We start from the raw sequence: 15714 nt of genomic DNA on the forward strand, positions 1-15714 counted from the left end.
TCCTCCATCAAATTGGTCTTTTCTTTAAAAGAAAGCAACCAATTAATGAAGTGATCTATACGTCTGGCAAGCCTTTTTTACTTTTTAGAGTATGATTGGTGTAGACCTAGACCTCTTCATGGAAATTCATTCGTTTATTGAGAGCAAATGTAAAAGTATTTTGCCCACGCCACAACATTCAATATATATAGTACTAAATTTTGTCAAGACTTATCATGGTTAAATGATTTAATAAGGCAAAATTAAATATTAATTAATCATAATTAAATGATAAAATCTGTGTAAATACGCATCTATTATTAAGTTTGTGTATACATCATTCATTTCATCTATGCACCGACATACTAAAAAATATGTTTCATCCTTCTCATAATATTATTATTAAATGTAAAACTGATCCACACATTTAAAATCTCTGAGTTTGATATATGATATATCAAAGCTCAGTTTCAAAGGAAATCTTAGTAACTCAATTAATTTTACCTAAACTTTCACCTTGTTAGTGAGGGTTCAATTGTAATCAAATTTGCCCTTCCTGTAGCCCCATTTTTCTTTTAAAAAAAGGTCTAGTTTCTGGTCAGCGAACAAGGCTAACAGGTAAACCACTAGAGATGGGCGTTACTGGTCATAGTGGAGCAGATATAGTTAGATAAGATGTGAATCTGACCTAATAAGACGAATGGCATCCTAATTTTCTCTGGAAGAATACACACTTTTGGATAAAGGCTGTGTCCTAGACAACATCTTTTCCATGCTACCACAGATATCAGGTAACTTAATTCACAAAGACTAGACGGTAATAACAACTCTATTTAGTGTCTGGTTTCCCTTGGTGGTGCCTACAGCAGTCAACTAACTGACATACCTATGAGTTAAAAAAGGAGGTAAAATGTTTCTGAATGGTACAGAGCCTTTTTCCACAGCTTCTGCATTCATTCAAACACAGCACAAGAAAAGATGACACTGCTTAACATTTCTTTTTAAATCACCTGCAGTATCAGAGTCCACGCGGTGAATTTCTTTGGTCTAAGACCTCAATATTTCTTTCCGGTGATAACTTCCAAAAATGAATGGGAACAATGAGTGCTAAAATGGAAAGGGAAACACCTTTTTAAGCACCTCAAACGATTTTATGAAATCCAATGTTCAAGTCAGATGATATAGAAATGAGGACTGGGAGGGCATGGTGCCAAACAGCTTTGAAGACTCGCCTATTATGAGCTCTAATGGACAGGCAAGGTTCGTGAGAATTGTACCGTATATCAAATATGTGAATGGCAGGATCAACTGAGCCAGATGTAATGTACAAACCATCAGGCGACCAAGCCTGATTTATAAGAGCCGAGTGTGAGTCACTGCTTTCTTGTTTCCACCCGAAGGAATGGGTCTCTCCTTCCCTTGACCTAAAGTCAAACAAGCGAAGCTGCTTCTCTAAGGTCCTGCAGTGGATTAGAGAAAGCAAAATGATAATATATCAGCTTATTTAAATCTTCCTGATCAAATTATATATGCTTTTAAGATAATAATTCAATCAGACTTGTGACATAATGAGAAAATTGTTCAAAAAATAAAACAGGCTTTACACTACGACAACTAAGCCTCAATCCCATACACTATTTGAGGTTTTCTATGTGAATCCTCAATATCCATTTCACTCATTTTGTACCCGTTCTGTTAATGGCATAATTTGTAAAGAGAAATTAGTGCTTTCTACATTTTCAATATAAAAGGTTCTTTACATTTTCTACTAGCAAATAATGTTTAAACAAACTAAAGATTCTTGCCAAACACCAGCCCAAACGTAAGTGTACCAATAAAACTAAACATTAATCCCAACTAGTTAATATCCCTGATCAGAGGATCTTTCACTTCCATCGTTTATATCCTTAGCTAAGTTCCTGTGGAGTCTGAGAGACTCTAGCTCTTTTCTGACAAATTTCTCCCACGTGATTTTAGGTCTAGTTTATCATCTTTTTCTTAAAAGAACCAGTACACACAAAAAAATGTAGATGGTAACCTTGCACTAAGCCAGTGCTATAGAATAAAGTTACAAGTTGTGCAATTCCCTATCATATCTGACATTGCACATGCGCAAAAATACAACACATTGTGTGCTTTGGAGGACAAGTGAATGGGAAATAGCAAGAAAACCCATTACTATGTAAAAGAAATATCTACATAATGAAACATGCACATAATGGAAATAAAGAATATAATATGCACATAATGAACATGTTCATACAATGACCATAATGGTAACTTACCCTGTCTGAATCATAAATAGATTCAAGTCACATGGATTAGGAAGAACACTCATGCATTTACTTTCTACTTGGTGCTTGTAACCAATTCTCTGAGCTGGTAAATCAAATCCAAATATACGCTTATCGGCACCAGCAGACATCACAACTTTCTTATGCTGCAAACCGGCAACTCCCATTACAGCAGAAGAATGCTGCCTATGCAACTCTTTAGGCTTCCATGAATGTTCTCCATCTTTATTGGTCCACAAGATAACGGCATGATCACAACCACCAGTAACAAAACAGCCCTCCTTCCATGGCATGAACTCTATGTTGTTAATGATCCCTTTGACATGGGGCTTATCCTCCAAGAAATTCACTTGCATATTCTGTTAATACACCAGGATATGAGAACAGAGGACAGATAAAATCTAAAAGTCTTTTGACATAGAGTATGCAAGAGATACAATCAAACGTGACATAACCAAGTGTAAGGCTCGAAAGTATGTAATTGTGAGAATGACAAAGACAAGAAAAACAATGCACCTATAGTTCATAGAGTTTAGGCTGGAGGAGCAGCATATAAGTATCGGTCTTACCTGAAGGGTTCCCATGGTATTTTATCTTCAGTAGAGGGAAGAGATCTCAGAGTTTTTGTATGTACTTGTATACTTGACAGAGGACATATTACACCCCTCTTGGATGTTTACTTTTTAACTAAGGTCTAAAAATCAAACATGCTGCTGCCTCTGTAATTTTAAATATTGTTTCTTTTTGAAGCAAAATTGTGCAATAGAGAAAGACATAGATCCCTGAACCTTACAGTAATCTCCAGTCTTTCCTAAGATTTTAAATCATGATTTACGCATGTTTCTACTACAATAAACCTCGTCCTTAAGGCAAAACTGGTCAGTCAACCTGGAAAAAAGAACTAATACTGCACTGACACCACTCTCCAACTCTTTAGCCAATTATCTCCTTCCGAATTTCTTTTATTTCACTTTATGAGATTCCATGAAATATTATAAAGTGAGCATCTAAAAATGTTTTAAGAGCTGTACACACTCATTGAGCATTCAATAATCAATATTATAGAGTGTAGCAGAGAAACAAAAACAGGTAACAAGTGTAGCCCAAGGATTTTATAGTTAGTAGTGAAAATAAAATCAAATTATGGGTTTGGACATATAAGAAGGAGATTAGGTAGTTATTCTATGTTGTTGGCCTTATTAATCACAGATGAATGAGTAATCATCAATCAGCAAAAGAAAACTAGCCCCAATTAGCATAGATTACATAACCAAGAACATCATAAGTGACAAGCAACAAAACAATGCTCCCCCCTCCCCTCACCCCCCTCCATCTCTCTCTATGTGTTGGTGCCTCTAGATAAAGAAATTACGTTAATGAGGGAGGAAAGTACAAGGGTCCTCAATTTCTGATGTAGAACAGTAAAGTAAATACCACAAATTAGGCCAGTACCCTCATACACACAGAGGAGATGAAAATTTCCAAAAACCATAAACAAATTTTTTGTTTATCCTACAAGCTCTCACTCAACGAAATTTTTGTTCTGAGTCTTTTTTTATCCTTTCATCTATTAAACCATTAGAAAATACATTCTCATACACCACCCTATGCATATAGATTAAGATTAGAAGTGAAACAGGATTTTATCATATGTCATGCCCATGCACACAGGCTTTTTCAATCATGCAGATTTTACAGTGATGATAATTGCCATATAACTTCATAATTTCCTAGAAATACCTCTTTTCCCTTGTTAAGATTCAATATTGAAATTTGTGAATCCCCCTCATCAGCGCGGTACACAGAAAAAAGGCTGCTTCCTTCTGGATGCCAGGCTACGTCTTCTGGCCATCTTTTACACTTGTGGGTAAAGCAATCAGTGCTACTGAGAAGATTGGCACATGACCTGAATATCAAAGCGACGCAGCATCAAAATAGAAGTATTTAGTGATGCAAAGGGAAGACAAATTAACATTTTTAAAGCTATTGCTTATTAAGTGGCAGAAAAAGATACAGATGCAGCTCTAGTAATTGGATGTTAGAAATTTGGCATACCCCCTGTCCTGCACCTGCCACAAGTTGACAACCCCATCCAGCGCACTGCATGTTAAGGAACTCTGAGTGAGACTGAAAGTTGAAAATTGTATGAGAAACACTAACAGGCTGTTCTATACATATATATATAAAAGAGAGAGAGAGAGAGAGAAGGGACAAGCTCTGCTCTACAGTTGGTCCATCCATAATTCATTAAAGATCTAGAAGCAATAAACAAAATGCATCCACAATCACAATTGTCATCTACAAAGAGTGGATAAACTTCTAATCTACCTGCTCGCAAAAAGTTGATCATTAGTAGGGCACAAGACAATATTTCTCAGCTTTCGCGTGTGTTGACTAGGTATGACACTGGTTGTTTGGCATTGTAGCTTGCTTGCTGAAGAGGATCTACCTATCAATGGAATCAGCTCTTTATGCTCTATTTGTTCTATATTCACAAAGCGAAGATGACAAACAAGCTCGTCAGATGGTAATTTTATATGAAAAAGCATTTGCATAGTATGTCAGAGTGCATGTTAGAACATGCTAGTATCAATAGATCAGATGTAACAAATATAGTATTACCAGACTTCCTTTTTGTTCCTTTATGTTCAATATCAGCAGCTCCGGTGTCAGGAGGGGTTTTCGCGCTCTTATCTGCTTTTGACCTTACGATACGAGTGTTACGAAAAGAAAAAACTGAGCCTCCAGCACAAGAGTCAGAAAAACATGGGGTGGGACTAGATTCTTCCATCTTCAAATGCAGAGAACCCTTTGGTTTCATGTCAGGAATGATAAGTAGTGGTTTTGCTCGGGGAGGCTTTCCGGAATCATCATTGTTTTTCTGAAAAGGTCTTGCTAATTTTTTATCAAGTGTTGAAGATTTCTGAAGTGGCACAGTGTTGTCTTTGTCAGGTTGAGGTTCACACTCAGAGAGGCTTTCAGAAGAATCATCACTTATCTGGATAGGACTCATGGATCGTCTTTCGACTTTCACTAGATTCAAGTCATTCCCATGATAGCTTGTGGATGTTGCCACAATGGCCTGGGCCCGGAGGCGAGCAAGTTGCTGTTGTGCCTCCTCTAAGTTCTTCTCTTTTTGTTCAAGCTGTAACTCATTCCAATTGGGGGGAGGGGGGATTGAAATATTAGTTATGGTCCCAAAGTAAGAGAAAGAACCCACACTATTCCAATTACATATTAAATTAGATATGAATCATCTGCCAGGTAAAAGCCTACATTCAACAGATATCCCCTCGTGAGAACGCAAGAAAATAAGTAATAAACCAACTTATTTTCCAAGAAAACATTTCCCTTCGTACCAAACACACCCTAAATCCAAGGGCTTATCAGAATGGTATAGTAAGGTAGACAACCCCACAATAGAAAAATTGATTCTTGTTTCCTTTCATAAAAAAAAAACTGAATCTTTTTTTTCCAGTATTGCAACAACTCCTAAGAGGATGATCACCAAAATAAAGAAACTTAAACATCCTCACTCCATCATAGAAAGAAAATCGTAAGTAATTAACAACAAGACATGATCACCAAAAATAGAATCTTGGATAAAAATATGAACTTAAGACAATAAATTATCCATGATAAAAATATATCAAAATTCAAGCAAACCCCCACAATAGAAAAATTGATTCTTTTTTCCTTCATCAAAAGAAAAATTGAATCTTTTTTTCTCCATGGGCACATTACAATTTTCCAGGATTATAACAACTCCTAATAGGATGATCACCAAATAGAGAAACTATAATCTCCTCACTCCATCAGACATAAACACAAAATACAGAATCTTGGACAACAATATAAACTTTAGACAGTAAAAAATCCATGATAAAACTAAAAAAGCTCAAAGAAACGGAAATTTGAAGGCTTGTGGGATAAAGCATTGATTTTGGAGATTGAAACCATCCTTGGGGTTTGATAGAAACCAATAGCTTTGGCTCCTACCCTCTATTTGTCTTAAACAAATTCATTTAATATGTCAAAACCTAGTAACCAAAATGACTCATAAACTAAAATTCAGGTTCTTTCCATTTAAACTAAGACTTTAACACCAAATTCTCAAGAATCATCCTTTAAATATACCCGCATACAAAAGAGTGAAGTTCATCATTCAAGCAAAAACAAAAAGAGGGGAAATTTAAAAAAAAAAATGAGGCAAAAAAAGCGGTCCCCTCTCTCCATACCCCACCAAGTAAGGATCTTTAAAGCTTTAAGCTTTCACCCATTATTAAAACTGAAAAAGGACATTAAATCATTAACAAAAAACTTGATTAGGGTCCCAAAGAAGATAAACCTTGCAAGTATAATAAGCAATTGCTCTCCCAATTTTTTTCGACATTCTTACTACGTTGCTGGATGAGATCCACCAGCACTTCTTCTTCATCCCTTCTTATACCCTTCTTATGTAGGGAAAACAAGTTCCACATGTGGCATTCGACATTAGTTGTGTCCTCCCCACCCTCCAACACACCTCATCTTTACCCCCACCCCGTAGCCCCATCCTCACCATCTCACCACCCTTAACCCCTAACCCCCACCTCACATCACATTTGTCTAGATTACATACAAATGAAATATTTCCCTTTGTACTGAACACACCCTTAATCAAGGGCCTATCAAGAACGGTATAGTAGGGTAGACACTTCCTGTACATGTACATACATATACACACCACAGTCCACACAACTGAAAGCCCCCAATAACACAGACACATTGAAGTTCACTATTCTAAAAAACCTCATAGCAACAGAAATTTGAAGGTTTGTGAGATAAAGCATTGATTTTGGAGATTAAAAACCCTTTTGGGGGTTCGGTAGAAAACAATAACTTTGGCTCAAACCCACTATTTGTGTTTAATATGTCAATACCCAGTAACCAAAATGACCCATAAACTAAAACTCTGGTTCTTTCCATTTAAACTAAGACTTCACCACCAAATTATCAAGAATCAACCTTTAAACATACCCACAGACAAAACAGTAAAGTTCATCATTCAAGCAAAAACAAAAAGAGGGGAAATCCAAAAAAAATAAAAATGGAACAAACAAAGCAGTCCCTTCTCTACATACTCCGCCAAGTAAGAAACTTTAAAGCTTTAACTTCCACCCATTACTAAAATCGAAAAAAAATGACATTAAATCATTAAAAAAAAACTTGATTAGGGTCTGAAAGAAGATAAACCTCGCAAGTATAATAAGCGATTGCTCTTCCAATTTTTTCAACATTCTTAGTACGTTGCTCAATCAGATCCAACAGCGCTTCTTCTTCGTCCCTTCTTATACCCTTTGCTTCTTCTTCCCACATTTTTTTCCCTCCTCTTCTCAGTGTAGTGTTTGCAGTGCTTTCGCTTTCCACAAAGTTCAAAGTTTCGAAGATACCCGCGAAGTGTAGGGGGACTAGATATTGTAATCGTGTTAAATTTTACTAGTAGTTAGTTAAAATACATTAGTAGTAATTAAATTAACAAGAGTTAAAGTACTCCCTCCGTCTATATTTACTTGTCTATCGTACTATTTTGAGATGTCTAATAATATTTGTCTAGTTTATAAGACTAATGAATAATTTATCATGTTATATTTATTTTATCCTTATTATTAAACATTATTTATTTTTTAATATTTAAATGACTTAAATTTAATAAGGGTTATTTGATAAAATTACTATTATCATTTACTGTTTCTTAAATTTTAATCATTGTGTCAAATCAACTGTGGAGGATTATTGTTGGACAGATAATATAATAAAAAAATCATGTTATATGATTGATTTGGCGTACAATTTTAATACTTAAGAATATAGACGAAAAGAATTGTTCTGAGATTGATCTTGAATCTATGGTGTTGATACGAATTTTTATTTGCTTTTTTGGTTTCTTGTAAGAAATTTTAGCAGGAGTATCTATTATGTGGTGTGATGAATTTATGTTTATAGTTATATAAGAAGGAAGAGTTGTTATGAGAATAGTTTTTTTCTTTTGACTAATTAGATTGAACTGATATGATAATTTTTAATTGGTTTATTAATGTTTGATTTAAATAGACGTGTTATGTTATTTTGACACGTTGTATAATTATATTGACTCTTTTTTAATGTGTCATGTTATTTAACACATAACATTAAAGTAGGGATTTCAAATATAATGATCAACTTACTCACTTTTATTAAGATTTTTTAAAATAAATAATTAATGTTGATTTTTTTTTAATTGTTACGGCGATGAAGACTCAAATCACCACTATATATGTCGCTTTTTTCTCTAGTTCTTCTTTCTAATGTAGGATAAACCTAAAGGGATTGTGGTTTATTTTCTACCAATAGGGCTCTCCCTTCACCGCCGCCATGTGATCAACGCTTAGATCCGACTATACCTCAACATCTCGCTTGCCCGGCTGTTGCTGAGCAACTTTTGGATATCAAACGAATCTTTTCATAAGGTAATTTTAATATGGCCGAATTCCCTTCTTTTGCTTGTCCACATTTTTAAGTGTAATTTCTATTTTATGTATGGTCGTCTCTAAAGACATATCGATTAAAGTAAATTTTATTTTTGATCAATGAATTAAAGTAGATTTTTCTTTAATTAATAGTTATAGTAGATCCGTTTTTTGATCAATCGAGTTGAAGTAGATTTTTTTTAATCAATCGAGTTAAAGTAGATCCTTCTTTTGATAATCGAGTTGAAAATGATTGTGCCTAAAGACACATCGATAGAAGATAAGATCAATTGAATTGAAGTAGATTTTCTTTTTTATCAATCTAAGTAAAAGTAGATGTCAATAGGGTTAAAATAGATTTTATTTTCATCAATCGAGTTACAGTAAATTCTCTTTTGATTCTTTTTTTTGAGCAGTCTAATTTTAATTTTCCATTTTAGACTAATGCATTTCACATTTATTTACAATTAAATGTGTCATTTTCAATTTTATAAGGGACGCTATTTGATAACATTTTAAGTGTCACTACATGAGATAGATTGGTTACATAGAAACTCTTAGTAATAAAACAATTTTATCGTCATTCAATCTCTAACATGTCACAAACATATAGATGAGGCACAAATTAAGGAACCGAGGCCCCATATACGTCGAATTAGTAGGCCCAAATAAATAGTTTCAAGATGTGGGTAGGGGCTACACGAACGCTGGCCCCCTCTGCCACAAATTATGATGTAGGCTCAATCACTTGGGCTGACCTTAGGGGATCACCCCTCCAAAGTGCAATGAAGGTCATTAACCTAGGCCATGTACCTTAATGATCACCCATTGACCATGTTCAGGTAAGTATGCGTTATGGTGGTCCCTCCTTTTGTTTTATATTACTCCACCTCGCTGTCTCCCTTTGCCTCAGCCGATGTGGTACCATATTCAGTTAACTCACTTTCATTTTTGCACTCAACACAATTTTGTATATATTTAGCTAAGTAAAAACATCAAAATTCTATGATCGGTTCTTATTTTAAAACAAATAAACCACTGTTCTAATTTGGTTCTAATGAAAGAAGATGGATTTTTCAGAAAACACTATACAATTTGTTACTCTCATTGTCTCAAAACACTTGTTGCTATTAGATTAATGTTGGTCAAAGCGGTTTCAATCTTGAGAAGTAAAAGGTGGCAAGGATTTTGGACAGAGGGGGTAACATTATTAATCTTTTGAGAAATATTTTCAATCACATAAGGGAAGTGTCTTCGGTTATATCTATCCCACTTTATTAGGTAAACTTAATGTATTTAGTAGCATCAGTTACTTGTAAAATTTTAGTAACCCAGGGTAGAGGGTCAACACACCTTTTAAATAGATGCCTTAAACGTTTAGGCAATAAATAGAGCACTAGTACTTGGTCACTCTCCCTTTTCAGAAATGGCAACATCTTCAATGACAGAATCAAGCAAAGCTGTATAGTTGGGCATTTGCAATTAGACAGCATAAATGTACTTAAAGAAAATCTGAAAAATTAAGAAAGCCTTTAAGATTCAATGCCTAAAGAAAGAATACATGCCTTTCTTTGGAAGTCAATCACCAATCAACTTGGTAAAAAAACAGCAAGTAATGTATAGACTATCCACAAAGATCTTTATATTGTCTTCTTGATTGACCTCTGCAGCAAAACTTCAATGAGTACATTAGGCTCAACAGAGATGAATGAGAACACTGCAACGTTAGCTGATGGACAGCAAAAATCGACTGAAGATGGCAAAAGTAAGACACCAAGACACTCGCGATGGACTAGGCAAGAGACGCTTGTTCTCATACAAGGGAAAAAGATTGCTGAGGAAAGAGCTCATAGGGGGCGTAAATCCACTTCTGTTTTTGGATCAGACAAGCCGGAACCCAAATGGGACTCGGTCTCTTCTTACTGCAGACAACATGGAGCAGATAGAGGACCTGTTCAATGTAGAAAACGTTGGAGCAACATGATCAGTGATTTCAAGAAAATTAAAACATGGGAGACACAGACAAATGGAAGCAGTGAATCTTATTGGATTATCAGTAACGATCTCAGGCGAGAGAAAAGGCTACCAGGTTCTTTTGATAGAGAAGTCTACAATGTCTTGGATGGGAAGGAATTCACAGCAGAAGCATACCAACTAGCTCTGGTAACCATAACCACAGATGAAAAACTTGACTATGGTGTAGAAACAGTTGAAGAAGAGGAAGCGGAAGAGGGAGAGGAAGAGAATGACAATGTTTCTCATACTGGGGAATATACTATGGAAGATGATGTTATGCCTCCAGCAACGGAGGAAGTTGGAAGCAGCCCACTGAAGGAACACATCGTCATAGACAAAAAAGCTAAGTCCATTCCCTCTCCAGTGCCTAGATCAGGTAAACGTCCTTCAAAATTTGCTTTTCTCTCAAACAAAACCTCAACACAGAAGTTAACTAACTTTTTATCATCAGAACTTATCTGTAATTAGTTGAATGCAACACCGTAAAGATTGAAACAGTAAAGTACATTCCTCTGTATTGTTCTCAGGTACAGCTGAAGGCAAGCAGCCTGGATCAGATTTCTGGAATAGCCCCATGTTTAAGGACAGAGTGAAGAAAAGAAGACTATCACCAGATGGTTGTATTGATAGTAATCTGGGATATAAACTTCTGAAAACTCTGGAGCAAAACACCAACATGCTTCATTCACAACTTGATGCTCAAATGGAAAATCGTCAACGGGACAGGGAGCAGCAGAAGGAACAAACTAATAGCTTGATTGCTGTTCTCAATAAGGTAGCTGATGCAGTAGCAAGAGTTGCTGATAAGATGTAATGCAGTACTTTGATTTATTTTTGTTTTAGATTAAGTAAGAAGTAGGTTTTGAATGTTTATCGACTATCATTGCCCTTGACAGTGATTATGATGTCTGGTTAGTTGCTGGTACTTGGTTCTGAATCTTCAAATCTTTTTGACAACCATAAGATTTTATTTACATCTACCTTCGACTATGAATTGACAGTCTCTCCAGTGATGAATTTAACAAGCACCAGTCTATCTGAAAAACTGATGATAATGACATGAAAAGCAAACACTTAGCAAGAGAACAGAGTGTAATTCTTTGCTTTTTCTTCCTTTTTAGGTTGTATTAGAAATAAACAAGATGAATGATATGCCATAAGAAAGGTTGAGTGGTCCTCAATTAGACCATTAGAAATTCACAGACAAGTATCCATTTCTTAAAATTAAATCATAGGGGGGAGAGGCTATGTTTGAAAAGCTTCTATAGAGAATTCACAGGTTCAACCTCATCTCTAAACTGGATTACTTGATAGTGAATTCTACTCTGTTTACTCCAATTTATATGACATTATCTCCACTTTTATACCAAATGCTTAACACCATTCCATTAATAGCACTATCTTATAGTTTTCATGACTAAAAATGAAGGATTGGATTTCACAACCATCAAGCATTATTTGAGGAAAAAACGTGGCAGAGCTGCTGACAGGAAACCACAAAAGTTAAGGATGAAAACGAATGAATCAAAGCCACCAAATGATGATTAAATTTACATTTCATAATATATTAATAATATCGACAAAAATTTTCCAAGTCAGAAGCAGAATCCAGATACATTGTAAACTATTATATATGTTAGAAACTGAGGAGTGAAATAACGCATTCATAATAAACACTCAACGGACTTCCTAATATCTAACCAGCAGTGAAGAAACATTGCCAAACAAATGAGATCTCACTTGCCTTTCAATCCTAAGCAGGGACAGCTTCAATAAGCTTTGCAAAGTAAAATTGTGTGGCGATCAAGCCTCTCTTCTTTATCTTCCACCCAGCTTTTTGCAGTGCCCTCTCCACATCAGCCTCTGCATGTAGATATGCTCGTGTAGCCTTTGAAGGTCCAGGGAACAACTCTCCAATTCTTTTTAACAAATCATAATAAAATGTCTTCGGGGCAAAGCTCAGGATCAAGCGATTCTCAGCCAATGATGCAAGATGAGCAATCATACCATCAGCCTTACTTTGTGGGTAGTGTATCATAACATCTAAGCAAACCACAGTGTCATACTTCCCATCCAAACTCTCCAAGTCCTTCACTTCAAATTTCGGCATTACTGGTGCCAGGGATTGGTCATCCTTACCCTTGAACAACTCCTCTTGCGCCTTCATTAAGATTAGGAAGTATTGTTCAGTTCTCAACTCCAAAAAAGCCATAATCTTAATACCAATTACATTCAAAAACAAGTTTCTTTCTTTAAGACGAATCAAGGGCTCTTCTTGAAATCTAAGATACACTCCAAAGATAACATAAAAGCTGCCGGTGAAAAGAAGAGGTACAGGCCTTTAAGATATTGCATTTCCCGCACAGTAATTAAGTTTGTTCAACCTAAGAGAAGCCGAAACCAATTTCTTATTCTACCACTACTCAAACTGTGATGCAGCAGCATAGGCAGGTCCAACTCTTTGAACCTTCGACTCAAACTACTTCCTCTGTCCTAATTTATGTAGCACGCTTTCCTTTCAGGTCTGTCCCAATTTCACCTTTCAAGATTTAGTAGCAATTTAATTTTAAACTTTCTGTTGACATGTTTTAGATCACAAGTTTAATTTTTACGGTCAAACAATGAGACAAAGGGAGTATTATTTTAAACATATACGAAAATTTTTCTTAAGATTATTGGAGTACTTATAATTTCTTGATCCCAGGGTCTATCGGAAACAACAACTCTACCTCTGAGATAGGGATAAGGTATACATACACTTCACTCTCCCCATACCCCGACTACACTGGTAATGTTGTTGTTGTATGAAGTACTTATAATAAATCAACTATGAGGTAATCTACACATCCACAGACATAAAATTTCGAATCTGCAACAATTATTTAGCGAATAAGCTTGAATTCAACAAAGATCACCTGTTTTTGGGCTTCAGCTACCATGGAAGCTGAAATATCACTAGCTGATACAATGGCACCTTCTTTAGCTAACGGAATCGACAAACAACCGGTCCCACAACCGGCGTCACATACAGTAACTCCCTGCAGAGATCCCTCTTCCGTCAACATTTTCATCACATTTTCAACAGTTTTTGAATGTCCCAATCTTATATCCAACTGCACTTTATTCACATCATCCGTATCACCATATATCTTCTTCCACCTCTGGAACCCATTGTTATTGAAATACTCTCTCACCACCTCCTTATCACCGCCGCCGACCTCCTCCGCCTGAAGCTGCCGCCGGCGCTCGGGGTCGGCGAGCGAGAGAATAGCAGCAAGTGCCGCCACGGAACTACCGCCAAGTACGGCGATAGTCGTTCCGTCCAACGGACCTGTGACGGCGGAGATGTCGGTGGCGGTGGAGAGCGGCGGAATGGCGCAGACGGAGAAGCTCCGGCGGTTGTTTGGCTTTGTGCATTTAGGATGATGGAGTTGGGGATTAGGGTTTAAGGTGAAGTTAACCGGAGAAAACAGCGGCGAGGAGAAAGCCATAATAGTTGGAGTTGAGTTAGAGCTAAATTTGGTGGTGGTCGGAAGGTAGTTGATGATAGTGTGGAATCTCGCGGGATAAGGATATGATTCGTTGCCATTCGTTAGCGTTGGGTCCCGTTAGTCAGCATAATTCAACCTTCTTCTAATATGTAAATACGAAATCATAATAACTCAGTTAATTGACTATTTAAACTTCGTTTGAGTCACCGCTTTTTGAAAAATTACTCTTGTGTAATTAATTAATGTTAGAACACTAATTTGTATTTGTACAATGCTTCAAAAGTAGGCCTGTACACTAATTTAGGTTGAACAAACTTAATTAGGCCTGTACACTAATTTAGCTTTTAAATAATATTAGATATTACTCAAAAGTCGCCTCAATTCTCTAAAATAAACCATAAATAAGTACCTATTAATAGAGTTTAAATTATATATGTGGTCACTATCACTACACAAACAGAATTTATACCATTAAAGAAAAAAAACTTCTTAAAAATATGACATTTATAATTTTCAAAATAAAATAAATCTGCCACCATATGTGAGATTTGTTCTTAAAAGAAATCTTTAAATAACTTAATTAAACTCCATAATTTAATAGTAGGATTAGATAAGTGATGATTGGATCATTTTTTGATGTATAATAAATAAAAGAAAGACCGAGGGGGGCTAATTTGTGGGGATTATAATGTGGTAATCAGTAGTGGAGTAATTAACAATAAACGGAGAAGGGCCTAAAATACCCCTAAAATATTTGAATTGGTACAAAATTACCCTTCATCCACCTATCGGCTCTAAAATATCCCTGACGTCCACCTTTCAGCTCAAAAATACCCTTATGTCTAACGCATCATACTCATTAGGTGGATGGAGGGTAATATTGTACCAAATCTCATAGTTTAAGGGAATTTTAGGCCCTTTTCCATTAAAATAATTTGAAATTACTTAATATATAAGCTCACATGATTGACATGCTTTTGAATTTCATAGTAAATTTAATATTATAAAAAGGTTATGTGTCTACTCTCTACTCTTCCTCCCTGACCCTTCACTTCCTATCTCTTTCATTTTTTTCCTATTTGGATCTTGTCCACCATTTTATTTTATTTTTTCAATTTATGACAAACAAGAGAGAAAAAAAGAGGAAAATAACGATGCATTCATATAGAAATAATTAGTTTAATAAAAGATGACTCAATTAAGCAATTATGCACAACTATTACATTTTTCTTTTGTGTGTACCCAAAATTAAAAATAAATTAATAAAAATAATCATTTCTCTTATCCCCACCCTCATCCCATCGTGACAATAATACTAATTAAAAGAATATAAATATGTGATTTCATTTCAAGTTTGAGTCTCAGATATCCTAATTAAGAATAAGAGATTACAAAAAGGAATAAAGAAAAAATGAACAAGACATTTTGATAATTGAGAGAAAATTT

The 15714-nt window shown here is 35.6% G+C and overlaps 3 protein-coding genes and 1 non-coding gene across 4 annotated transcripts; 1 reads left to right on the forward strand and 3 right to left on the reverse strand.

Moving 5' to 3' along the window:
• Positions 1-953: 953 nt before the first annotated feature.
• LOC125832418 (uncharacterized) lies at positions 954-7675 on the reverse strand. Its single transcript, XM_049511566.1, has 7 exons — positions 7509-7675; positions 4896-5418; positions 4602-4758; positions 4329-4373; positions 4014-4179; positions 2265-2632; positions 954-1439 (listed from the first exon to the last, which is right to left on the reverse strand). Exons 1-7 carry the CDS (start codon positions 7629-7631, stop codon positions 1121-1123), a joined length of 1701 nt encoding a protein of 566 aa, XP_049367523.1. The 5' UTR covers positions 7632-7675; the 3' UTR covers positions 954-1120.
• A 1775-nt stretch (positions 7676-9450) lies between these two features.
• Positions 9451-9611, reverse strand: LOC125832721 (U1 spliceosomal RNA). The gene has a single exon (XR_007443249.1). It is a non-coding gene; the product is annotated as a U1 spliceosomal RNA (small nuclear RNA).
• Positions 9612-10246: 635 nt separating this feature from the next.
• On the forward strand, positions 10247-11591 carry LOC125832267 (trihelix transcription factor ASR3-like). Its single transcript, XM_049511411.1, has 2 exons — positions 10247-11153; positions 11305-11591. The coding sequence occupies exons 1-2, from the start codon at positions 10442-10444 to the stop codon at positions 11589-11591; spliced, it is 999 nt and encodes a 332-aa protein (XP_049367368.1). The 5' UTR covers positions 10247-10441.
• Positions 11592-12314: 723 nt separating this feature from the next.
• On the reverse strand, positions 12315-14325 carry LOC125832268 (magnesium protoporphyrin IX methyltransferase, chloroplastic). Its single transcript, XM_049511412.1, has 2 exons — positions 13693-14325; positions 12315-12938 (listed from the first exon to the last, which is right to left on the reverse strand). The coding sequence occupies exons 1-2, from the start codon at positions 14266-14268 to the stop codon at positions 12531-12533; spliced, it is 984 nt and encodes a 327-aa protein (XP_049367369.1). The 5' UTR covers positions 14269-14325; the 3' UTR covers positions 12315-12530.
• Between the last annotated feature and the right edge of the window lie 1389 nt (positions 14326-15714).

This window comes from Solanum verrucosum, unplaced genomic scaffold, assembly GCF_900185275.1.
Source record: "Solanum verrucosum unplaced genomic scaffold, falcon-dt-bn FXZP01000009.1, whole genome shotgun sequence".
NCBI classification, from domain to species: domain Eukaryota; kingdom Viridiplantae; phylum Streptophyta; class Magnoliopsida; order Solanales; family Solanaceae; genus Solanum; species Solanum verrucosum.

Excerpts from the sequence above, each read along its gene's own strand:
- LOC125832418 (XM_049511566.1), bottom strand. The coding sequence starts at position 7,631 with ATGTGGGAAGAAGAAGCAAAGGGTATAAGAAGGGACGAAGAAGAAGCG. Across the intron at positions 4,374-4,601 it reads GATCAACTTTTTGCGAGCAG|TGCGCTGGATGGGGTTGTCA; the intron begins GTAGATTAGAAG and ends CTTAACATGCAG. Across the intron at positions 4,180-4,328 it reads TGGCAGGTGCAGGACAGGGG|GTCATGTGCCAATCTTCTCA; the intron begins GTATGCCAAATT and ends TTTGATATTCAG.
- LOC125832267 (XM_049511411.1), top strand. The coding sequence starts at position 10,442 with ATGAGTACATTAGGCTCAACAGAGATGAATGAGAACACTGCAACGTTA. Across the intron at positions 11,154-11,304 it reads CTCTCCAGTGCCTAGATCAG|GTACAGCTGAAGGCAAGCAG; the intron begins GTAAACGTCCTT and ends TATTGTTCTCAG.
- LOC125832268 (XM_049511412.1), bottom strand. The coding sequence starts at position 14,268 with ATGGCTTTCTCCTCGCCGCTGTTTTCTCCGGTTAACTTCACCTTAAAC. Across the intron at positions 12,939-13,692 it reads TAGCTGAAGCCCAAAAACAG|GCGCAAGAGGAGTTGTTCAA; the intron begins GTGATCTTTGTT and ends ATCTTAATGAAG.